Genomic DNA, 23,479 nt, shown 5'->3' with positions numbered 1-23,479 from the left:
CTAGTGTCTCTGTTGGTGACACAAATCCAGCGAGAATAAGAGAGGTGACAAAGCAGACAGACAGACAGGATCGGAACGGCGAGGTAGACAAGCACTGAGATGAAATCTGTCCGATCTGTGAAGCCTCTGTTTTTAATAACTGGAAGTCTCTCTCTGTGTGTGTGTGTGTGTGTGTGTGTGTGTGTGTGTGTGTGTGTGTGTGTGTGTGTGTGTGTGTGTGTGTGTGTGTAAGTTGAGGTTTATTGGCTGGGATGACCCAATTAGAGTTACCGTGGAAACCGAAGTGGCAGATGACCTGTTGCTGTGGTCCTTCCCTCCTCCTCTCATCCGTCCGTGACTCTCTCTCCCCCTCTCCCCCCCCCCCCCTCTCTCTCTCTTTCTCCCTCTCGCTCTCATTCAAAGATGAATGACAAGAGGTACGAGAGAGAGAGAGAGAGAGAGAGAGAGAGAGATTTGATGTCCAAATGGGCAATTATGTAATTTAAGACCATATCCAATTCCTGTCAGGTGGAAACGGGTGGAAACCTTGTATATAGGCTACCAAAACCATTAATACGAAAGAAAAAAAAGAAAAGAAAAAGGATTCCATTGGATATAATGGATTTATGAGATTTAGTAACAAGCTCCAGTATTTTGTCGATGGTTAGCCACTTTGAACTGGTCTCACTATAAGCAGAATTTTCTTAAAGAGCGACAATAGCAGTCTTGGCAGATTGTGAAAGTACTGCTTAAGTGGTTGTATAAATGTAAAAAACTAGTTAGCAGAGAAGGTGGTAGCGTTTCTATTGACATGTGCAGAAGTGAAAGCTGATGATCTCTGATTCTCTGATTCTCTGTAGAAAGGGCCTGTAAAATGTGATTCCAATTTGGTGTTGGTAAAATCGCGTTTTATGTGAGAAACATGCCTTGCCCACACATTTTGGCAAGCAAACAGTCTGGTATATCACTAACACTCTGACAGATACAAAAACTTTAAAATAAACTCTCACCAAGTAAAAATACAGGAAGTAGACATAAAGACAAGACAGCCTTGTAGAAGGCAGGAGACTGAGTGACACTGTATGCAGCCTCACTGCATAGAACCAGGGTTGTCAACATTGGACTGTCAGAATCCAGGAGATTTATTTTTGGGGGGTGCTCGGAACTCCCCAACCGGGGTCTGGGGGGTCCTCTCCCCAAAACGTATGAATAGATATATTTTCCTGTGTTCTGTTGAATTTTGTGCATGTTTGATACATTTCTCAGGCTTACTTTACTAGCATGTGTACAATTTCAGCCTAATATGCCAAATGTAGGAGTACAGATCTGATGACAGAAGCAAAAGGACATCTTTAATAATGATTTCTCATCTTTAAGTCATTACTTAAGTGAATATCTGTATGATCTTTCTTGCATGCAATTGCATTGCCCCCACCCCTAAAGCGGGGAGTCTGGGGGTCCTCCCCCATAAAAATTTTAACATAGTAGATGTAATTTCCTGTGTTCTGGTGAATTTTGGGAGTTTGATACAAAATCCAGGAGAAATCCAGGAGATTTGCCAATCCAGGAGACTCCCAGGAGAGGGGTTCAAAATCCAGGAGACTCCTGGGAGATCCAGGAGAGTTGACAAGCCTGCATAGAACTCACGAACTGACGAACTCACGGCAGTCTAGGTCCCTTTTTAAATACATCCCCTGTAATTACCTGATGTGCTACAGGTGCGATGGCAGTGGCACGACTGCATGGCACCTATTAGACCACGCCCCGCTGCAACAGCCTGTTATAGCACCACCTTGAGGCTGTTTTGGACAATTTGAGGTTGAGTGAACATACACTGCACAATCTCAGGACTAGTTTATTTAATTATTTCTTTTTACTTTGTCACACTTACTGTATTTCTTTTTTCCGTTGTGCCATACTTTTGGATTTCTATTTGTGTTTTTAGGAATTTGCAGACCTGGCTATAATGAAACTGAACTGACAAACTAAAAGCTCTCAACCCATTGCATCATGACACATTTTGAGCTTGAAGATCGTCTATTTTTTAAATAATTTAGGAAAATATTTGTGTTTAAGTAGTTAAGGCTGCAACAATAACTTATTTCAATTAATAAAATGGTATTTTGGGGAGAGTGGGGTCTAGGCAATGGAACATATTTGTGGTCATGTGACCATTATATTTTCAAGCCCCTTGAATGTCCCCCTTGCCATGAAGGAGGGTAAGCATTTTTGTCTTGAATACATTCTGATAACTTCCATTGTTAGGAAACATCCCACATTACTGGGAAATGTGTACATTTTTACTGATATATATTTTAGTTCGCCTAGAGGGGAGCAAATGTAAAAAGTGTCTCAGTGTATACCCCGCACCTACAGTACAACCATCCTATGTTAATACAGTATATGGTTGTAGTTGGTTGGTCTACCTTCTCTTCCTTTGAAACATTTAGATCCTGTGGATGGGTAGGTTCACTACTGGTTGGCAATATAGGCTTGAGTACAGAGAGCCGTTACCATATGAGAACCGGAACCATACTAGAACCAGAACCATACTAGAACCAATAACATTGAACCTGTACCATTGTGTGTTGGTTCAGACCACTGGTTTTCAACCATTTTCATATCATTATTCATTCGGCATTTGAGCCACGGCCCCAAACTTAGAATATGTTGTTATCGTTGGATAAGATTTTGTCCACAATTCCATGTTGTACTGATGTGGTACCATAGGAGAGAACAGGCAAACAAAATAACAATTCTTCTACATTCTCTAATTGGTAAAGACTCCACGTAATTTAAGTAATGCAGGTGTTAAAATAATTGAACTCTTGAGAGCGTAAAATCAAACCAAAGGGTCCATTTGGTTCAATTTTACACTCTCAAGTCAAATATCTATAAGGGTCCATTTGGTTACCAACTCTCCATCATTTAGCTGGGGACCACCTGGAACCCCCTCAAGGACCACTGGTTTAGAATTAGCCTGGAAACCAGACAAATCTGCCAGTGCAAAAAAACAAACAAAAAACTCTCTGCAGATTAGTCTGGTCCGCTCTGTAGTGATTGGATTTCGCTGCCCCCAAAGTTGTGGGGACCAACCAGTATGGGCCTAGTATGTAAATATGGTGCAGGTTTATAACCGGGGGTATTTGTTTTAATCCACCCCTTGGAAATGCAGGTTCCTCACAGAGATTCCAGACTAATATCTACGCAGTGACATTGATTGCTCTCAGTCTTAAACTGTAGAGCAACATTGTACAAAATAAGTACCAGTTCTGACTCTGAGCTTCTGGCATCGCTTAGGCACCGGCACCGTTTGCGGCATTGTATAAAACCCAATCGATAACGGTCAAAGTGCGATTCATCATCTGCCCAAACTGGCTTTCCATTATTGCTCGCCCCATTAGAAATGTCGGTGCTTGCCTGAGTGAGGGACCCGGGTTCCAATAGGACATCAAAGTTACAGATTGCAACTGTAGTTCAGTGTTTAGTCACCTCCTCTAAACCCTGCTGTCCATGGTGTTCTGCCATGTGGTGCCCACGTGCTTCACTTCTTCTTGAGTCACAGTTTGAGGGGGAAAACATAAATAAAACGGAACTTAAACCGTTCAGTAGACAGCACATAATACACACACACGCACGCACGCACGCACACACACACACACACACACACACACACACACAGCCAAGATTTAGCACAATTACCAGTATTTGACCAGCTCTTAATTGTCACCTCTTAGTTTTTTTTGTTTGTGAGAGGACCCCCCACCCCACAGTGATAAAAGAAGCACAGGCTATAATCCAAAATAGCACGTTTATTTCTATGACCAGCCGATGCCAATTGTCATGTTAAATATCTGTACATTTGGCACAAAGCATTTGACAGAAATTAGGTGTACCTCACAATCCATGATATACATTACATTATGTTCAACAGAATCATACATTCATTTTTACAGCATTGTGCCCATGATCTTACAGGCGTATGACCTGCTTGAATTAATACAAATATAATTATCTCAATACCTTTATGTTTTCCTATGGTTCTTTATTATTGGTTGGTAATTTCTACATTCAAGTTTTGTCGCAGGACATTTGACCCCCTTTTTTAAACCTTTAATTTACCCAGGTGCTGAGCGTTCAACGCCCTGCACACTCACACAGACAGGCACACACGCACGCGCGCACGTCGCACGCACGCTGGCACCTTAACCTTTAGGCCACTGCTGCCCCCATTGAAATGTTTGGTTAACGGTGCATTGTTTGTAAAGCAAATGCATTTAAATGACATATTTAATACCATTATTACATGCATTCAACAACATGAGGTACCGTATGAAGATATGACCTGTGCGTTTTACCAATAGCTGTTATACAGCACACATGAAGAGTTTCCTAAATAACTGTGTACACGGTCAAATCCACGGTGTCCATGAACATGAACACTGAAAATGTTAGCGCGTACCCGGTATATGAGTCCACAGATGTTATGACTCACTTCCTTGCCTGTCTTGAGATTCGGTTCTTCTTTCTAGTCTCTCGCCTGGCCCTTTTTTTCAATCGACACGGAGGAATTCTTTTTGGGTAGCTTTTTTCTTTCAATTATTTTGCATGAAAGAAAGAAAGAACAAACAAAGGTCAGCTTGTCATCTTTCAGACAGTGCAGTCATAGTATCATGGAATGGATTTCTAATAGTTTGATCATTTTGTGTCTGTGTGTGTGTGTGTGTGTGTGTGTGTGTGTGTGTGTGTGTGTGTGTGTGTGTGTGTGTGCGTGCGTGCGCGTGTGTCTGAGCCTAGAGAAGTGGTGCTTTTATCTAGAATTCCCTCGACGCGAGCCGAGGCGTGCCTCGAGGGCAGGCAAGACAGACACAAAACAGCAGGCCGCTGTTGAACAAAAATAGTCATAACACACTGACTCACATAGATCAGCGACAGTGTGTACACACACACACACACACACACACACGTGCACGCACGCGCACACAGACACAGACACACACACAAACACACACACACACACACACACACACACGCGCGCGCGCGCGCGCGCACAGCTATCTAAGCTAGCACACAAGGGACATCTGTAAGGAATGGTTAGGGTAGAGTGTTTGTGTGTTTGTTTTTTTCATTGGCTCTTCGGTGCAATTGAGTGTGAGTCGCCGGAACAGACCCGACGTGGCTATCGCTATAGCAACCAGCAGCCGGGGCAAGCCCCCAGGGGCGCGTGTTCTTGTGAGTGTGTGACGCAAGCTACGTGGTTCTCAACGTTGGGTTCGGGGGCCACCTGGGGTCCAAATGGACAATTATACAGGCTTGTTTGTACAAATGGAACCTAAAGGGCCCATTTGGTTCCATTTGTAGTAGTGGATGTAGTATTAAAGGGTTTAAGTGGTGAAAGGTTCTTCATAATATAAAAAATAAATGCTGCTTTCTGGAACAAAAAACTAAAAAGGTTCCTCTATTCCAGTGATTCTCAAAGTTCCAGGGACTCTGTGGGTTCCTTTATCGGGGTCTAAATTGACTCATACAAGTCTGTAACTCTGACAGTATACAAATGGAACCAAATAACGGGTCCATTTGTTTCCATTTGTATACTGTCAGAGTTAAGGGGAGACCTTGAAATGTAAAAGTTTGAGAAACACTGCTCTATTCTATGGCATCACTGCGAAGAGACCAGTTTAGTGTTCCAGTTGGCTCCTTTATTTGTCTGTGTAGGGCTGTAGGCAGAATCCATTAATTCCCTCCAGATCTCCAAATGACAGATAATATGGGTGTGATTAGTAGCACCGGTCTTAAAGGATAATGACACAAAGCAGCTGTCCTAACTCCACAATTATCTGTGGAATTCTGTTTGATCCTCAAGTGAACCCCGAGCAGCACATCTAGGCCCATCGTGCCATGCCATCATCTACAGCATCTGAATGAAATGCTGCTTAATCGTAGAAAATACCCAGATTGGGTGTGTAGTGTGTACCATTTCCGTTTTGTAATCGGTCTCTTTTACCTTTGAAGATGGAATGTAGATCGTTGTTGTCGGGTGGAAACCTCATATGTCTAAAACGGTTACTTTTCCAGCACTCAAATAAAAAAAGCAGCAAAAATAGAAGATCTACACGTGCTATTTGAGCTCGTAGATCGGCTATTTTTGGCTACTTTTGTGACAATGCAGTATTATGAAGGGCATTCATTTAAAAAAATAATTACAAAAGGTTTGGAGATAAAAGGTTTCTGCCCGACAGAAACAAAATGATAATGCACTTTGTTTGTACCAGTGGCTCTCAAAGTGGATTCTGGGGGTCCCCAGGGGTCCTTGAGGGGGTTCCAGGGAGTAAATACGGCTAAATAAGTATAATTTACTACCAGTTTAAACACTTGAAATCAATTTTGTGCAGCAAATAGTTGATTAGTAAACTGCACTGGGAAACACTCAGTCAGGTTTTTACTGTAGGATGCAATGCAACAACTCCAATTTCCAATTGTTAAACTGGTAAAACCCTTACACGGGCATGTAACGCTAAGCTATACTGTTGACAGCAGTCAAAACAGTACTATCAGTGCTTGCACATTGGCACACCTAAATCTAACACACCCAATATCAATGGTATTACTGTAGGTGCAGCTGTGTCGCTTACATCACGGTGAGCCTGCCATGTTTTGATCCTTCTGTAGTTTTTAGCCTGCGCCGGAAAACAAACTACAAAATCAGCCAATGGTTTCAGCTGCTTTACCGCATGACCCCTAGCATAAGGGATGTCATAACATGCCAACATTCGGCGAAAGTAGCAGAACTACAAGGGTAGCAGAACAGAACTAAAAGGAGGGGGCCGAGTAGGGACCCCTGGGGGACCCCTGGTCAACAAAGTATATAGGGTTGATGTGGTTAATGCTGCTTTTAAGAACCCATTTAGGTCTAAAATTATTGGATGCTTTAACTATAAAAAAATAGCAGATATACAAGCTCACAGCGCGGCACTGAGTGCCGCGCTGCGAGCTTGTAGATCTGCTATTTTTGAAAAAGTCATGAAAATGTGTGCAAATCTTTGAATATATGTATTTTCAAAGCAAACGTTTGTAACTCAAATTTTGCTTCTGGGGGGTCCCTGGAACTAAATATTTTGAGATGAGGGTCCGTGGCCAAATACATATCATTTTGGGGGTCCTTGACATGAAAAGGTTTGAGAACCACTGACATAGTAGTCTCTCAAGAACAGACTAACTGAGCTCCAGTTGAAGTGAAAAGGACCTTTTCTTTGACGATGGCTGGCCAGATTGCTGACATAGAAACATAGGTTTTTCCAAAAAAAGCCTTAGAAGGATTCAAAAGACACTTATAGAATCGGGGTCAAAATTCAAATTTTCAGGATTTTTCAAAAATAGCAGATCTACAAGCTCGCAGCGCGGCACTCGGTGCCGCGCTGTGAGCTTGTATATCTGCTATTTTTCACTGGTTAAAGCAGTCAATAATTCTAGGCCTAAATGGGTTGATGTGTACTAGTCCACATCCAAATGTTGGCAATGGCCATGCCCTACCCTGCCGAGACCAGTGCTGCTCCTCTGAGGTCGGCTCAGCCTGATCAGCCTGTGGAGGTGGGTCCAGGCATAGGCAAGACGTCCTGAAACCAGATCCAAAGATGCCGGTGGGATCCCCGCCCAAAGATTGCCACCCGAGCCCACCCGGTCAACGCCCGCAGCTTCCTTGACCAGTTTGGGCAGAACCACAGAGTCAGGCAGTAAACGCGCTGAACTCTCGCCTCCGAGGAAGAGGTGAGCCAACGTGCGCTTCTGAAGGAGCTCCCTGAGGCTCCGTATTAGGTCCTCTAGCCTCGCCACCAGGTGAGTCTCCTCCCAGATCTTGGGCGGAGTGCTGAGCAGCAGACGTAGCCAGGCGGTCTTCACAACGTAGGAGGACAGCACTGACCTCCAGAGCGCGGCGCCCTGGGTGTCCAGAGCTTGGCCACCGAGGTCGCGAATGGCCTTGATGAGCTGGAGGCACTTGAGGTGGCAGGAGCCCTGGGGGAGCCGCGCTTTGGCCCAGCCCAGGAGCCTCTGCTCCTGCCGAGGGAAGTACAGCGTCCACAGGTCTTTGTCGTCCAGACTTTTTGTCTTAGCGGGAGCATTTGGCACAGGAACGGAGTCCGTGGGGACGAGGTAGAGGCCATCGCCCAGCGGCAGGGCAGGGAGCAGACGTACGGCCATGGAGATGTGACAGCAGACGTAGTCGGAGCGCGGCGTGAGCCGCAGCTGCACGCGATCGTCCACTAGCGCCAGATTCAGCGTGCAGCGCTGCTCGTGTGGATAGCGCACGGTGGCCAGGGAGCGCTGGACGGCCGAGTAGAACCAGCGGAGGACAGACTCGGGGGTGAACCTGTAGGCTCTGCCACCCGCGGCTCCTGCACCCGACCCAGGCGAATCGCCTTGGGGATGGAGCCGCAGGAAGGTGTCGGCAAAAGCTCGGTGTTTGCGGACCCACTCCTCGCGACGCGGCACCTCCATGCTGCACTGAGGAGGAGGCCCGCAACTCCCCTCCTCGTTCTTTCCGTCCTCCTCCCTCCTCGATGTTGCCTCCTCTTTCGGGGTCACCTCCTTCTCTTCCGCCGCGTTGTTGTCTGTCGTTTTCTCTGCAGCGTTTGCTTTCCCGCCGCTGTGTCTCTTGCTTGATCTCCTCCTGATCACTTTGGTAGTTTTTGCCTCCCCCTTGCTTTGTCTTTTCTCCTTCTCGGCTGCGGTTCTGTTCTCTCTTTCTTCTGTGTTTCCCTCTGCCCAAATGAGTCTGGGCTCCAGCTTCAGGCCTCTGGGGACCCTCAATGGCACCAAGATGTCGAAGCAGTCTGGGGAGCCCACCTTGTGTTCCTCGTATGAGCTGCCGACCTGGAGATAAACAGAGGAGACAAGAAAGACAATCTCTAACAAACATGTTTTCCACTCACACTGTGGAACTAGTATTCATTGAGCATGAGCAGGCCTAGGCTACAATAAGTATCAATGATTGTGACTTTGCGACACACACACACACACACACACACACACACACACACACACACACACACACACACACACACACACACACACACACACACACACACACACACACACACACACACACACACACACACACACACACACACCTCACCTCACCTCAATTGCTCAAGGACTCTTTGACACTAACTCTGGGGGAGCCCGGGATCGAACTGGGAACCAGGATTATAGAAATTTGACTTTTATTGTCTCCACCAGCCGAAGGCATGGGGGAGAGTATGTTTTCCCCTTCGTCCGTCCGTCCGTCCGTCCGTGTATCCTCACAGTTTGTTACCACCTAATCTCAGTCACCGTTGGGCCGGTCGCTGCCAAAATGAGCACACACACTCCCTGGATGCCAATTCAGAACCTCTGACCCACATTTTTCAAATGGGCCTGTTATAGCGCCACCATGAGGCCGATGTTTGCAAAACACATTTTCTCTACTCTTGCAGATTTTGTCCAAAAATCCTACAAATCGGTAGGCAGTATCTCGACAGTCATGTGATCGACATGGATCTGTCCGATTTTGCATATTCCATCCTGATTGGCTAAGATTGGCTTCCAAAGTTTGTAGGATTGAGCCGTTTTGAACAAAATTCCTCAAATCACAAACGCAAAGTGCAATTTTCATGAAATCGCGCACACACACATTCCCACTAGGCCGAGGAAGAAATGCCACTTAATTTCTTTTGAATCAGCCTCATGGTAACAGGCTGATTTGTTGTTTTACCTATAACTCCACCGATCAGTTTCAAACTTTGTAAGCGCATCCCTAGAGGCCAAGGAAAAACACTTTCCCTGCATTTTTCACATCAGCCTTTTATAGCGCCACCATGAGGCTGCACACCCACAACCAACATACCACACCTGGTGGAGACCTGTGCTCGGAAGAGCACTGCTTCTAGTTTTATCTTATATTATTTGAATGGATTAGTCATCTCTCTACAACCGAGTAGTACATAGTTTAATTATTGCTGAAATAATATTGACTCATTACAAGTTCTGCTGCAACCATGAAGAAAAAGCATAATGTTAAAAAGCTTTCAAAGAACATGCAGCTTGGAAAACAAATGTTTAGTGAAATAAGAGAAAATTCACTCCATATTTAAAAGATACCCTGTACACCCTTATACTGTATGTAGGTTTAATTGTTTACTGTTGAGTGAGAAAACAATGTTGCACATGAAATCATCTGGGGCAGTGGTTCCCAAACCCTTTAGCTTGAGAACCAAAAGAGAAATTAGACGTTTGCCTGGGACCCAAACTAATGAAAATAGCAGATCTACAAGCTCACAACACGTTGCTTCGCGCAGCGTTGTGAGCTTGTTGATCGGCTATTGAATGTAACTTTTTTTTAATTTATGGGAAATTTTAGATGTGTGTGTTCTTTTTAATATTTAAAATATAAAAAATGTTTGATTGCATTAGGGAGGGTAAAATCTTTTAAAATATAAATGTAGGAAAAGAAAATTGGATTTTTAATTGAGTTGTGACCCATACAAATCGGTCCGCGACCCACATATGGGTCCCAGTCCACTGTTTGGGAACCACTGACCGGCGGGACTCGACCCCCAGGTTGAGAACCAGTGACACAGCTGACCTGACTGTAACCTTCTTTGACCTCATGTCCCTCCACACCCACCTGCAGAAAGTCTCCCCTGAAGGCCAGGGTGGATTCTGGGGGCACGTCGGTGCGGCCGGCCTTCACCAGGTCTCCCACCAGCTTGGCCACGTTGGCTTTGCTGTGTCCCACCACGTGGGGCGAGAGACGCACCCAGCGGGCGTAGTAGTCGTCCAGCAGCTCGCGCCGAGAGGTGCTGGACTTTGGGAGTCCCTCGTTGGGCCCGAGAAGAGTACCTTTACCAGCCCTGGATGGGTTGGTGGAGCAGTACCTGCGACGACGATGAAGAAAGAAGATACAAGAATAAAATGTTGATGTTGGGAGCTTGTTAGAATGAGTGTGGTGGCTCTGGGTGTTTTTGGTAAATGCATACAACTGCTGCATTTCAGGAGGAATAGCGTATTGCTGCAGTATTCTTCCAGTTGCGATACTGGTGTTAATATAACTTTGAAAGTGTACAAATGCACTTTAAGAGTTAAATGAACTGCAGTACGGTGTAGAAACAACAACAACATACATAAAGCACTGTGACAGATTAGGAAAATGTTTGGATAAGATAAGCCCCATTCATTTCATGTGTTTAAACAAGCTAAACCCCTTTACAAGTTAGCAGAGTTCCTAGAAGAAGAAGAAAAAGGAGAGGCAGGCAGCCAAGGAAAGGCACAACATAATTTGAAAGGTAGGGCTTCATTCTCACAGAAAACTGTGTTGATCTTGTATCTTTTTTTATAACCTCGTCCTTCACACTGCATGAACGAGAGTACTTTGTAAGTGTAGACTATTATTTGTGCAGAAAGCATCCCCTTTATGTCAAAGATATGAAGTCAAATTGTAAATAACCGTTTGGAGGAATGCATTTTTTTGTTGCATCAGTGCATTTCAAATGGCAGCTACAGTGTTTAGTGTGAGATAGTTTTCCAAATTTCTAATTTGTCAAATCTTTGCCCAACAACGTCAAATGAGGATGTGATGAGGCACGTGCCATCATCACATGTTCTTTTGACCACAAGTGCAAAAAAACCAACAACAGTGATGATGATGATGTTGATGATAAGGGTGTGTAGCTACCTGATGAAGAAGTAGCACAGTGCAATAGCCAAGAGGAGCTTGGTGAGTGACAGGAGGACTGGAGGAGCCTGGTGGTGGGAGGAGCAGCCCTCGGCTTCGGCCTCGTGCCCGGGCTCAGGGCCGCCGGTGGGCTCTGGGGTCAGCCTGTGGGCGATGTGGTGAAGGACCACCAGGCCCGTGAGCACGCACGTGAAGAGAGGCCAGAAGACCCTGAGGTTGAGCGTGTACACACTCATTCTCCAATCTCCACCGACCTCCTCCACACGTCCTCCTCGCTGTCTTTCCACCCCCGTTCCACGTCCGGGCTGTCCCTCCTCTGTACCTTTATGTATCCTCTGTAGAATGAGGTTTACTGGTGTTTTAGGTCTGGTAAACACACGCCTAGCTGGAGGCTGGCAGAGGGATCTGTTTCAAGGCTAACCCATATTGACACCCAGTCAAAGACAGCATGTATAAATAATAACTCCCAAATGCAGTGGCTGATGCAGCCAAACTCCACGTCTTCTCTTTCCTTGCTGCCTTTTCTTTATTTTTTTTGTGAACACTCACTCTGTTATCTGCTCCCTCTGTTCTTCTGAGTCCTGTTGTTCCCAGAGTTTATCCTCTTTACAGCTTTTCCCCCAGCCTGGCTTGGTGGTGGTGGTTCTTCTCTGCCCAGTGGTTGGAAGGAAAATACTGTGGTTCTTTCTCGTCTTGAAGCTCCACCATGCAGTGTGCTTTGCCAAGTTCCTCCTCTGCTCGCAGAGAAGAACCAAGAGTTGAGCTGGCCTATTTTTGTGAAGTTCCTCTTTGAGTGAAACTGCATGCCTTGGACTCAGAAGGGTGTCCACTCTCTCAAACTGTACACATGAATGTTTGAAAGTTCCCCTTCTCTCTCTCTCTCTCTCTCTCTCTCTCTCTCTGTCTGTCTCTGTCTCTCTCTGTCTGTCTCTGTCTCTCTCTGTCTGTCTCTCTGTGTGTCTCTCTCTCCTTCTCTCACACACTTATTTCTCTCTCTCTCTAGATCCTCTGCTCTGCCCTGTCCCTCCCTCTCTCTCTCTGTGTGTTTCTCTGTCCTCTCTCCTTCCCTCTCTCCCGCTCACTCTCTCCTCTCTCTCCCGTTGGTGCGGTGGGTCTCTCGGCCAGTGAGCTCAGAGGAAATGCCAAACTCTTGAGAGAGGAATTTCAACAGTAGGGAGAAGTGGAGGAGAGAGAGAGAGAGAGAGAGAGAGAGAGAGGGACAGACAGACAGACAGGGAGAGAGAGGGAGGTACGGAAAAGAGAGGCACTTAATAAACACGCCTCCCCTCCTCTTAAAGAGACAAATGCATTGTTTCCTGTGGCACTAGTAGTCTCGCGTGGCCAGACTGTTTCCTCCCACAATTTTCAAATGCTTCCAATTTATATGCATTTTGGGACAGTTGTCCTGTCCGGCTTCACAAGACTACTGTATCACTGAACGAAGCTCTTTGGTCAGGATTGTGAACGGATGAATGCAGTTCAGGAAGCGTTCTTTAGGTTAGAATATACTTAATTGGCAAACAGGATGGCAGCAGCACACAGGAGAGCAGCAACAGCATAACATATAAGCTACATAATATACACTAAGCATCAGCATACTAAACATGCATAGAGAATAGGAACTAGGAATATATATAATAAACTAACAATTGCCTTAGCAGGAGCATAGTTTTGGCTTGGATTCAGCAGTGCGGCAGCAACTGACTAGTGACTAGGCAGGCCTCCCTAAGTATTCTGGGAAGGGGACACGTGAGTGGGCGTGCGCACCACAGAACTCTTGCCGAACTAGTCTCCGTTCCTGGCGGTCCTTCGCCCAAACGTTACACTGAATCCTCTCTTTTCTTTACATCATTTTTGAGTTAGGAGTCTTACATGCAGCCAGTGCTGAAACCTCCTCAGTCCAGGCACTCCACCTTTGTGTAAGACCTGCCCTGTCAGGATTTCATTAGCAATAATGACCAGATCATTGTGTACAGTCATTATCCTGGCCTTAGGCTACTTAATTTGTATATTAATCTAATCTACCAAGGAAACATACAGTAACACTGGGTGGTGATTTTGTAATGTCATCATCACCCCGTAGGCCTACTCATCTCACACAACTCTGAGTCAATTGTTGTCATTCCTCTTTGTCATTCACCTAGCCTGATTATAATTCTGGTAAGGGGGGGCACAGTATACATCAGTGCTTTCAAACCTTTTAATTTCAAGGACCCCCAAAACCTTTAGAGTGTACAAATCTGTTCAACCCATCTGTACATTCTCAGAGTATTAGCCTACCTGTAAAAGTACATTTGGAGAACCACTGATATATAAAGCATAGCTGGCTAAACGTGCCGTGGGAGGAAAGAGGAGAGAACTTTTACAACATCGTTGTGAGTCAAATGGATCGAGTCATAACAAGGTCCATAATTACTGTAGATTGTGGTAATGTTTTACAACAGAGTACTGTACAGGCATTACTGTTGTTTCTACTGTAAATACAGGGAGCCGGGTGTGTGTGGCAGCTTTGCACTCACAGAGCTCTCTGTTGTTCTGTGGTCTGTGACAACTTATCAACAGGAAAGGCACTGGGTGTGGCCTGCAGATCTAAACAAGAAACCATTGAGTCACACACACACACACACACACGCACACACGCACAGACGCACGCACGCACGCACGCACGCACGCACGCACGCACACTGGAAAGACAACATCTACTTTGTCAGAGGTCTCTCTCATAATGAGGTACAGTCCCATCTGCTGTGACCTCAGTGTCACCTTTGACCTGGGTCAAATGACCTTCAACCTCACCGTGTTGGCAGTTACGTGTCAGCAATGTTGTGTGGTGGAAAGATTTACTGGAATAGTTATAGTTCCAATTTGTTATAGGTTTACATTTATTTCACTATCTCAAGAGTCAAACATTGTACGTTTTTACTCCAAGTACTATTAGAAAACATTGGTCAGTTACTTTGTAGTTTTGGATTAGTATTACAAAACACACATTAATCACTTTGTCTAATAATAATTGAATGAATTCTGGACTTTTGTACTTGTAAGAGAGCATTTCTACATTGCAGTATTGATACCTTATTAAAGTAAAACCTTTTAATGCTTCTTTTACCAACACTGCCGGTATCAGCGGTATGGAGGAGTTTTCACAGACAATGATACTATCTAAAGGAGCGTTTCGACTTGAAGGTCCCGAGTCCTGAGACCAGGAATGGATTTTTTAACCACTTAATCCATACATCCACAACATGTATCATGTACAGTATGTACTTAGTCGTATGACAAATAGCATTGGTAGGTGATTTTCTATTCTACCACTTTTTCGAGTCACGTGTTCAAATACTGGATTCTGATTGGCTAAATTCCGGAGGTTATCAGAGGACAACTGCCGCAAAGTTGTGTGTCCGAGATCAATGCGCCTCAGTGTACATCCGGGGACTTCCCCCAACCAACAAATGACGGTGGCAACGGTCCTATGTTTACTAACGTGCATGCTATAGTCGCCGATTTATTTGGATCCAATGCAATCCGCCAACTTTAAAGCCCCTTTTCTCTGAACCTATGCCTTTCTGGAAGCGAACAGCCTCTATTTACGGCCGGAACGGTACTTCTAACTGACGTTAGCTTAGCTGTAAGCTAGACGCATGGATTAGTATGGAGTTGGCGCCATCTGTTGGTGAGTAGAAGATGTTGTTTGTGGAACTATCTGCTGTCTCGCGGAAGTTTTATAGGCAATAATGATTGTAACTTAAGATCCTTGCAAGTTACAACTATGTGTTTTCTTTCATGTATACGGGAAAAAGTGGTAGAAAAGCTATTTACCACTCGGGGTCGGACATTATGCTCTCATAATGTCCTGAGTGAGGTTGTTATCGGACTCGGCTGCGCCTCGTCCGATAACAACCTCACTGCGGACATTATGAGAGCATAATGTCCTCTCACTCGGGGTAAATTGCTTACTTTTTCCTATTTTTGAAAAGAAAAAAGGAACATTTTGGAAATCTTTGCATATATTGAATTAGCAATACAGTCGGTTGAGAGTGAGGTACAGACTTGTATTCAGTTCTCTTGTCCAGTGGTTCCCAAAACTTTTCAGCTCAAGACCCAAAAGAGAAATTAGACGTTTACCCGCACCCCAAACTATTGAAAATAGCAGATAGCCGTACGAAGCGAAGTGCTGGTGCGAGGTGAAGTGTTGTGAGGCCAGTAGATCTGCTGAATTATGACCTTTATCTGCTTGACCCAGTACATACACGAGGTGAATCATTCATCTGCGTAAGCAAGCATAATAGATACCCTTGATACCAGGGACATGCAGAGAATGTTAGAGAGGCAGGGGCTGAAATGTCTAAAAGGGCCTTTTTGTGAAAATATTGAAAATAGCAGACCTCCAAGCTCACAACGCTGTGAGCTTGGAGGTCGTCTATTATCGGTGCTTGATACCACACTGAACTAAGCATAATCAAGTGCATACTGGGGATGTGGCGTTCAGCATGGATTTCTACACCAAGGGGGCAATTATTTCAACATAAGTTGCTGCATTCAAGATAAGGAGGGTTTGGACAAGGCAATTCTCTTGAATGCAGCCTTCAGATATGGCATGGAAAGAGGGCATTTGCCCATTTGACCATAGTGAAAACTGCTTTCATGGTCTGGAGAGGACACTTTTCACAGACTGATAAAAGGGCAGGGGCTCAAGCCCCCTTTGATCTCTAGGTGTGCACATGCCTGCTTGATACCATGGCTACCCTGAAGAAGGCAGCTTGTTCTGTTTGAAACGTTGGTTATTTTTATGTCTCCGTGTCCACAATAACATTTGCATCAGCAGCTGTGCGACTGTATACTATTTTATCATTTAATGTGTATTCCATTGGCTGGCACGTCACAAGGACCGGTTTGCTGTGCGCCTTTTGATAACCCTTGATACCATGACATGACGTCTGTGCACAATGATGAGGTTCTATTCATTCTGTTCTTGTCCTTGTCTCATATCTTTTGGTCACGTCATGTGTCCTATACTGTATATATTCTCTTATGTGTGTGTAATAAACTTCAGAAATTGCAGGGTGATACGGCCTGGTGGCATCTTGTTCTGCGAGCTCCTGACTCAACTCAAACCCTACTCTTAGTTAGAGGGAGACTCTCTAGGGACCAAATAGTCAACTGAAATCAAACCTACAACTTGGATCATAGTGGAGTGAAAGATGGTTCAGACAATAAGGTATTCGTTGCTGCTCCTTTTGTCTCTCTCTCTCTCTGTGACAGAGACATGTGCAATCATCGCCATCGGTGGTCAAGAGGTTACACCATACTCTATTAGATATCAGGCTTCTCTGCAGTATGGATTCGAAGGCGGGGAGTGGAAACATTACTGTGGAGGGACCCTGATCCACAGCCAGTGGGTGTTGTCTGCTGCCCGCTGCTGGAAGCCCGCGGCCTCTATGCTGAGGGTGGTGTTGGGCGAGCACAACCTTTGGCTACAGGAGGGCTTTGAGCAGGTCTTCAATGTCTCCAAGATATTTTTCCGTGGATTTAATATCTACACCCACAATCATGACATCATGCTCATGAAGTTAAGTGAATCGGTGCAACTCAACAGCGTTGTCCAGCCAATCATTCTGCCTGATCTAAACACCCCACCAGTACAGTACCACACCTCTTGCACAGTGAGCGGCTGGGGTGCGATGCATGTCTACAGTAACAGACTCCTCTCTCCTGTCTTACGTGCTGTGGACGTACAAGTCATCCCCAGGTGTCATTATTACTACCTGTACATGATCAATGACAACATGTTGTGTGCTGGATCTCGGTATGGTGGCAAGGGCACCTGCCACGGTGACTTGGGTGGTCCACTTATCTGCAATGGGAAATTGGAGGGCATTGACTCTTGGGGCATCGGTTGTGCCAGCCCATACTTCCCTGATGTGTACACCAAAGTGAGGAACTACGTCTTCTGGATCAAAGATGTGATTAATTTTTCGATAAATTGAGTACACAGTACCCCAATGGAGACAAGCCATAGGCTTTCTTGGAAAAATCATTTTAGCAGACCTTGTATTGTACTGTATTTCCCTGTACCCGTCTCTGCAAACTGTTAAATAAAGTATTCGTTCAATCAATCAATCAATCAATCAATCAATCAATCAATCAATCAATCAATCAATCAATCAATCAATCAATCAATCAATCAATCACTCATCTGTGTAAGCATAATCAGTGATGGAAGAAGTACTCACATGTTGGTAAAAGTATCAGTTCTGCAATGTTGATATACTCTGTTACAAGTAGAACTCCCTAATTTGAGCAAAAGTACAAAAGTGTCTGCATCAAAATATACTTAAAGTACCAAAAGAAAAAGCACTCATTGTGCTGAATGTCCCATTTCACAAAGTTCAACATGTATAAAAGATATTTTGAAAATAGCCAATCTACAAGCTCACAATGCGTTGCATCTTCAAATGGCCGAAATATATATATATATATATATACACGGCTGAAGTGGCTAGTGTGTTTTGTTGTTTAAAAAAAACTTTATTGTGTGTATAGTCATAGTGTGATTTGTAATAATAATCAAAATCTACAAAGTAGTAACTAAAGTTTTCATACAATGATGAATATAATGGAGTAGAGGTAAAATTATTGCAAATTGTGAATAAAAGAATACCTCAAAATTGTACTTAAGTACAATATTTGTGTACATGCACTTAGTTACTTACACCACTGAGCATAATTGATACCCTTGATACCATGACCATCAACAATAGTACTTTATCATCAGCATGTTCTATTCCTATTCATTCTGTTCGTGTCCTTGTCTCATATCTTTTGGTCACGTCATGTGTCCTATACTGTATATATTCTCTTATGTGTGTAATAAACTTCAGAAATTGCAGGGTGATACGGCCTGGTGGCATCTTGTTCTGCGCCCTCCTGACTCAACTCAAACCCTACTCTTAGTTAGAGGGAGACTCTCTAGGGACCAAAGAGTCAACCGAAATCAAACCTACAACTTGGATCATAGTGGAGTGAAAGATGGTTCAGACGATAAGGTATTCGTTGCTTCTCCTTTTGTCTCTCTCTCTCTCTGTGACAGAGACACGTGCAATCATCGGTGGTCAGGAGGTTCGGCCGCACTCTATTCCATATGTTGCTTCTCTGCAGTATCTTAGGAAGGAAGGTCTGTGGATACATTACTGTGGAGGGACCCTGGTCAACGAGCGGTGGGTGGTGACTGCTGCCCACTGCAGGAGGCCCACCACCCATCCGCAGAGGGTGGTGTTGGGCGAGCACAGCCTTTTGGTATCAGAGGGCAGAGAGCAGGTCTTCACGGTCTCCAAGATATTTACCCATGCATATCAGCGCTACACCTTCAATAATGACATCATGCTCGTGAAGTTAAATGAATCGGTGCAATTCAACTACTATGTCAAGCCAGTCCCGCTGCCTGATAACAACACCCCACCAATAAAGAACGGCGCCTCTTGCACGACTAGTGGCTGGGGTGTGACGTATTACCACGGTTTATACCTCTCTGTTGTCCTACGTGTTGTGGACATACCAATCATCCCCTGGTGCAGTTTTTTCTACTTTGGCAGGCTCACTGACAACATGCTGTGTGGTGGATCTAAGTTTGGTGGCAAGGACACCTACCCTGGGGTGTACACCAGAGTGAGGCACTACCTCAGATGGATCAAAAGCAAAATTGACATGACCATCAGGTACTTTATCAGATACACTGACGTCTGTGCACAATGATAGGAGATGCATGTCCTATTCCTATTCATTCTGTTCTTGTCCTTGTCTCATATCTTTTGGTCATGTCATGTGTGTAATAAACTTCAGAACTTGCCGTGTGATACTGTTTTTACATTTATTTATGGAAATTATTTGATTTCTTTTTAAATTATTATTCATGATCCATTTTTGGAATAGTTCTTTAATTGATAAAAAGTTGTGATTTCTTTGTTTAAACGTTAAAAAAAGAGAGAAAAAAAGACAAGAAAAGGGGATATTTACTCGCGGCACATAAGAATTGGTTCCGCGACCCAAACGTGGATCCCACCACACTGTTTTGGAAAACGTGGTCCAACACTGAGATATACTGTAGCTTGTCACCAAAGATGAAAACTGAAAAGGAGAGAAATGGAAGGTGAGCGAGAAAAAGAGAGAGAGAGAGAGAGAGAGAGAGAGAGAGAGAGAGAGAGAGAGAGAGAGAGAGAGAGAGAGACATACAGTACGCATATGCAGAACAAAAAGAGCTGCATACTTTCTCTTTGTTGTTTAATTGACGTTAGAGTCACAGACCCTGAGGTAAGTACTTTTACTTCTGCAGAGGCCAGTTTAAAGTTTCAAAGGACATTGCAATTGGTTCGGTGTACAAACAAACTGACTCAGCCGCTGCCCAATTCATTTGAATCTAACTAAAGTGTACTGTGGTGCTTTTATATAGCACCTTTATCCTTTACATAGATAGTGCATTACAAAGCGCTTTACATAGATCGTGCGTTACATTCACCCACACATTCATACACAGATGGCGGATTCAGCATCTTGCTCAAGGACACTTTGAGACTAACTTTGGGCCAGCCGGGGATCAAACTGGGAACCTTCCGGTTGCCAAGTGGCCACTCTATCCTTGAGTCACTGTACTGCATGATAAGACAAGAAATGTGGGCCAACAATATACAGTATGTACGTCCTATTCAAAGGATGATTTTTGTGATGCACCATCACACAGACAGTATATTCACAACAAACATGCAGTCTCACACCTTCCCGGAAGCATGACCTCAGCTTTGTGTATGATGATACAGACAGATGTTTGAGTTACTGGAGGAGGAAACAAACCCAAAACAAAGACACATGGCTGGATTAGATAAACTTACTGACCTGGTGGGAAAGTGGTAACTGTGCTGACTGGGAAAACAAGAATAGAAGACACTGTATAGTGCATAGCGCTGTTTCCCAAACAGTGGGTCTGGACACATTTGTGGGATTTTTATGGTTCACGAGTACATTTCAAAACATTAAATAAACATGGTTCAAATTCAGCAAATTCAATGATACAAGGTTTCTGCCTGACAGTGACGATATGCATAGTATAGCACATGTCATGCAAAAAGGCAATTCAAAGTGTTTTACATAAGGTGAAAATGAAAGAAACTTTTAAAAGCATAATAAAATAATAAGGAAATAAAACTAAAAACATGGGCATACAGTAGATAAAGGTCATCACAGGGACTCTAAACACCATGTGCTTTTGATCATAATTATGTACTTTGCCACACGCACACGCGTGTGTGTGTGTGTGCGCGCGTGCTTGGCACACACACGCGTGTGAGTGTGGCAAAGTACATAGAGAGAGAGAGAGAGAGAGAGAGAGAGAGAGAGAACTGGGCTACATGATTCTGACAGCAACATGAGGCCAGTTCTTTTCCCATCGTGCCTGTGCTGAGGCCATGAAAAACGTCATTCTGTACATGGAAAAGGGCTGCTGATTCCCCTAGGTAATTGTGTCATCTGTAATAATAATTTCCTGGCCTAGGGAAGTAGGCACTATTCATCGCCATTATTTTCTGATCATGTGACAGGACACATGACTTCACGCTGTATTTCCTGGCTGGTTCCGTTTACTGGCAATCAACAAAAAAAGAAATCAACTTCAAAGTGATAATCAATTGCTAAAGGCAGCATTACATTCGCTATGGACATCTTCACTTGTTGTTTGTCCCACCACTCCCTCTCTTTGTGAGTGACCCATGTGCTCACAAACAGTGGTGGAAAGTAACAAAATAAGTTTACTCAAAAAACTGTATAGTTTAAACTTCTTTTGTAGATTTCTCCACTAACGTCTGGGGGGGGGGGGGAAAGGTTATTGTACTTTTTAATTCACTACACTTATTTGAAAACTTGAGTTACTAGATTTGTATTGTTAATACAAAACCTTTAGTCTATACTTTAGATGTTCAAAAACAGCCAATCTACAAGCTGGTAACTGGTATTTACAGATTAGTAGCCTATTTCTAATTGAGGCACTTTAAGTACAGTAGATTTTGATGTCAAGACTTTAATTTTTACATTTTGAAAAACAGGCCTTTTACTTAGTTGTATCAGAGCATGTGTGATATTTCCACTTTGAGTCCTTCTGCCACCACTGACTATATGGACATCTTCAGTTGTGTCTGTCCCTCTCACTCACTCTCTTTGTGACTGAGCCACCACGTGCTCACACCACAGACACACACACACACACACACACACACACACACACACACACACACACACACACACACACACACACACACACACACACACACACTACATATGGCTTCAGTCTGCAGCAAAAAATGATTATATTCAGCCTTGCCGTCACATGGTTGGCGTGCAGTCGGTGCAGCCGGTCCTGAGGCCAGACGTCTGTTATTGAAAGCGTAACGGCCGGGGTTTTCCTGCTCTAACAGACTAAAGCCCCTATCAGAGTCGGTACTGCGGTGAAGAGCTATCCACCGCAGTGTAGTCTTTTTGAGTCATAAAACTACAACGTTACGTCATTCCTCGCGGTGAAGAGCTTTCCACCGCGAGTCCCGACACATCTCTCTGTTTTTACTTTCAGACAGATAGGATCTTCACCCCGTTCACTGATTGATCGACCTGGACCAGTCAGTCACGGTGAATAGGACTTCACCGTGACTGACTATGATGGCGTCCACTTATTTTCTCACTTTAGGTGGATAGCTTTACACCTAAAGTTTGCGGTGGATAGCTCTTCACATTGGACTATGATAGGGGCTTAAGGGTTTATAAATCACAGGACTAGTCCTGTTAGTTACGAGCAAAGCAATAATGACCTCGGTAATTGTTGATGCCCCAAGCGTGAACTGCGTGGCTGGAATCAAACCACACGTTCAACATTAATTGAGATAAAGACACAGACACACACATACACATAGACACACACACACACACACACACACACGCGCACACGCACACACACACTTATAAACAATAAACAAAACAAATACGCAGGCCAGCTGCCAGTCCAACACGCACGCAGCCACGCACGCACTCACACAGACTACCAACACTTTTAGGGGCTTATTTTGGGATCTAGTGATGACAAGCAGGAGACAAAACGAGTTCAACCAGGTTGAACTGCTTGAACTCCTGTTGTGTTGTCAGAAAGCATACCCAGACTCAAAGACACAGTGTGCCTCTAAAAACAGCATCTTAGATCAGATAAAGTGACACATAACTGACACCTGAGTGGAAATCGGGCCACTATAATGTCAGTCAGCAAGAGCATATCGTCAGTGTCGGGCAGAAACCTTGTATCTCCAAGTTTCAAATTTGAAGGTTTTTTCGTAAAGTAAAGCCCCGCGGCCGCTTCATCACATAAGGCTGTCGCACAGGACTAGTGAAAATAGCCGATCTACAAGCACACAACGCCTCGCAGTGCTTGTAGATCGGCTGTTTTCACTAGTTTAGATCAATTTTCAAATTATAAATACAAAACGAACGGTTTTGGACATAAAAAGTTTTCTCCCGACAACGACGATATACTTGTAGCCTACCATACATGAAGCTATATGCATAAGGTTTTCCCCAGCAATGATTGGAGGATTTTATCCCCTTGAACTTGCAGATCTGCTATTTTTGATATTTTCGTGTGACGCTGTAGTATTAGCAACTACTGTAGGGCATGGATTAAAAATATATATATATGGACATATGTTCTGCCCGACAACAACAAAATAGTGTGTACAGTGTACTGCATTAAAGTGCCTGAGTCTTTAGACA

The 23,479-nt window shown here is 44.2% G+C and overlaps 2 protein-coding genes across 2 annotated transcripts; one reads left to right on the top strand and one right to left on the bottom strand.

Moving 5' to 3' along the window:
* itpripl2 (ITPRIP like 2) lies at window positions 1–11,922 on the bottom strand (the record flags this gene model as incomplete). Its single annotated transcript, XM_080723388.1, has 4 exons — window positions 1–9; window positions 7,510–8,847; window positions 10,640–10,889; window positions 11,687–11,922. 4 exons carry the CDS (start codon window positions 11,920–11,922, stop codon window positions 1–3), a joined length of 1,833 nt encoding a protein of 610 aa, XP_080579514.1.
* A 1,236-nt stretch (window positions 11,923–13,158) lies between these two features.
* LOC308283000 (uncharacterized protein) lies at window positions 13,159–19,438 on the top strand (the record flags this gene model as incomplete). The annotated part of the gene is made up of 3 exons (XM_080723387.1): window positions 13,159–13,183; window positions 16,949–17,649; window positions 18,845–19,438. The coding sequence occupies 3 exons, from the start codon at window positions 13,159–13,161 to the stop codon at window positions 19,436–19,438; spliced, it is 1,320 nt and encodes a 439-aa protein (XP_080579513.1).
* Window positions 19,439–23,479: the final 4,041 nt, after the last annotated feature.

Source organism: Nannobrachium achirus (genome assembly GCF_963921795.1).
Source record: "Nannobrachium achirus genome assembly, chromosome: 4".
In the NCBI taxonomy this organism is placed as follows: Eukaryota; Metazoa; Chordata; class Actinopteri; order Myctophiformes; family Myctophidae; genus Nannobrachium; species Nannobrachium achirus.
The sequence above is the reverse complement of the archived record's forward strand: the minus strand, read 5'-3'. Positions and strand labels throughout refer to the sequence as shown.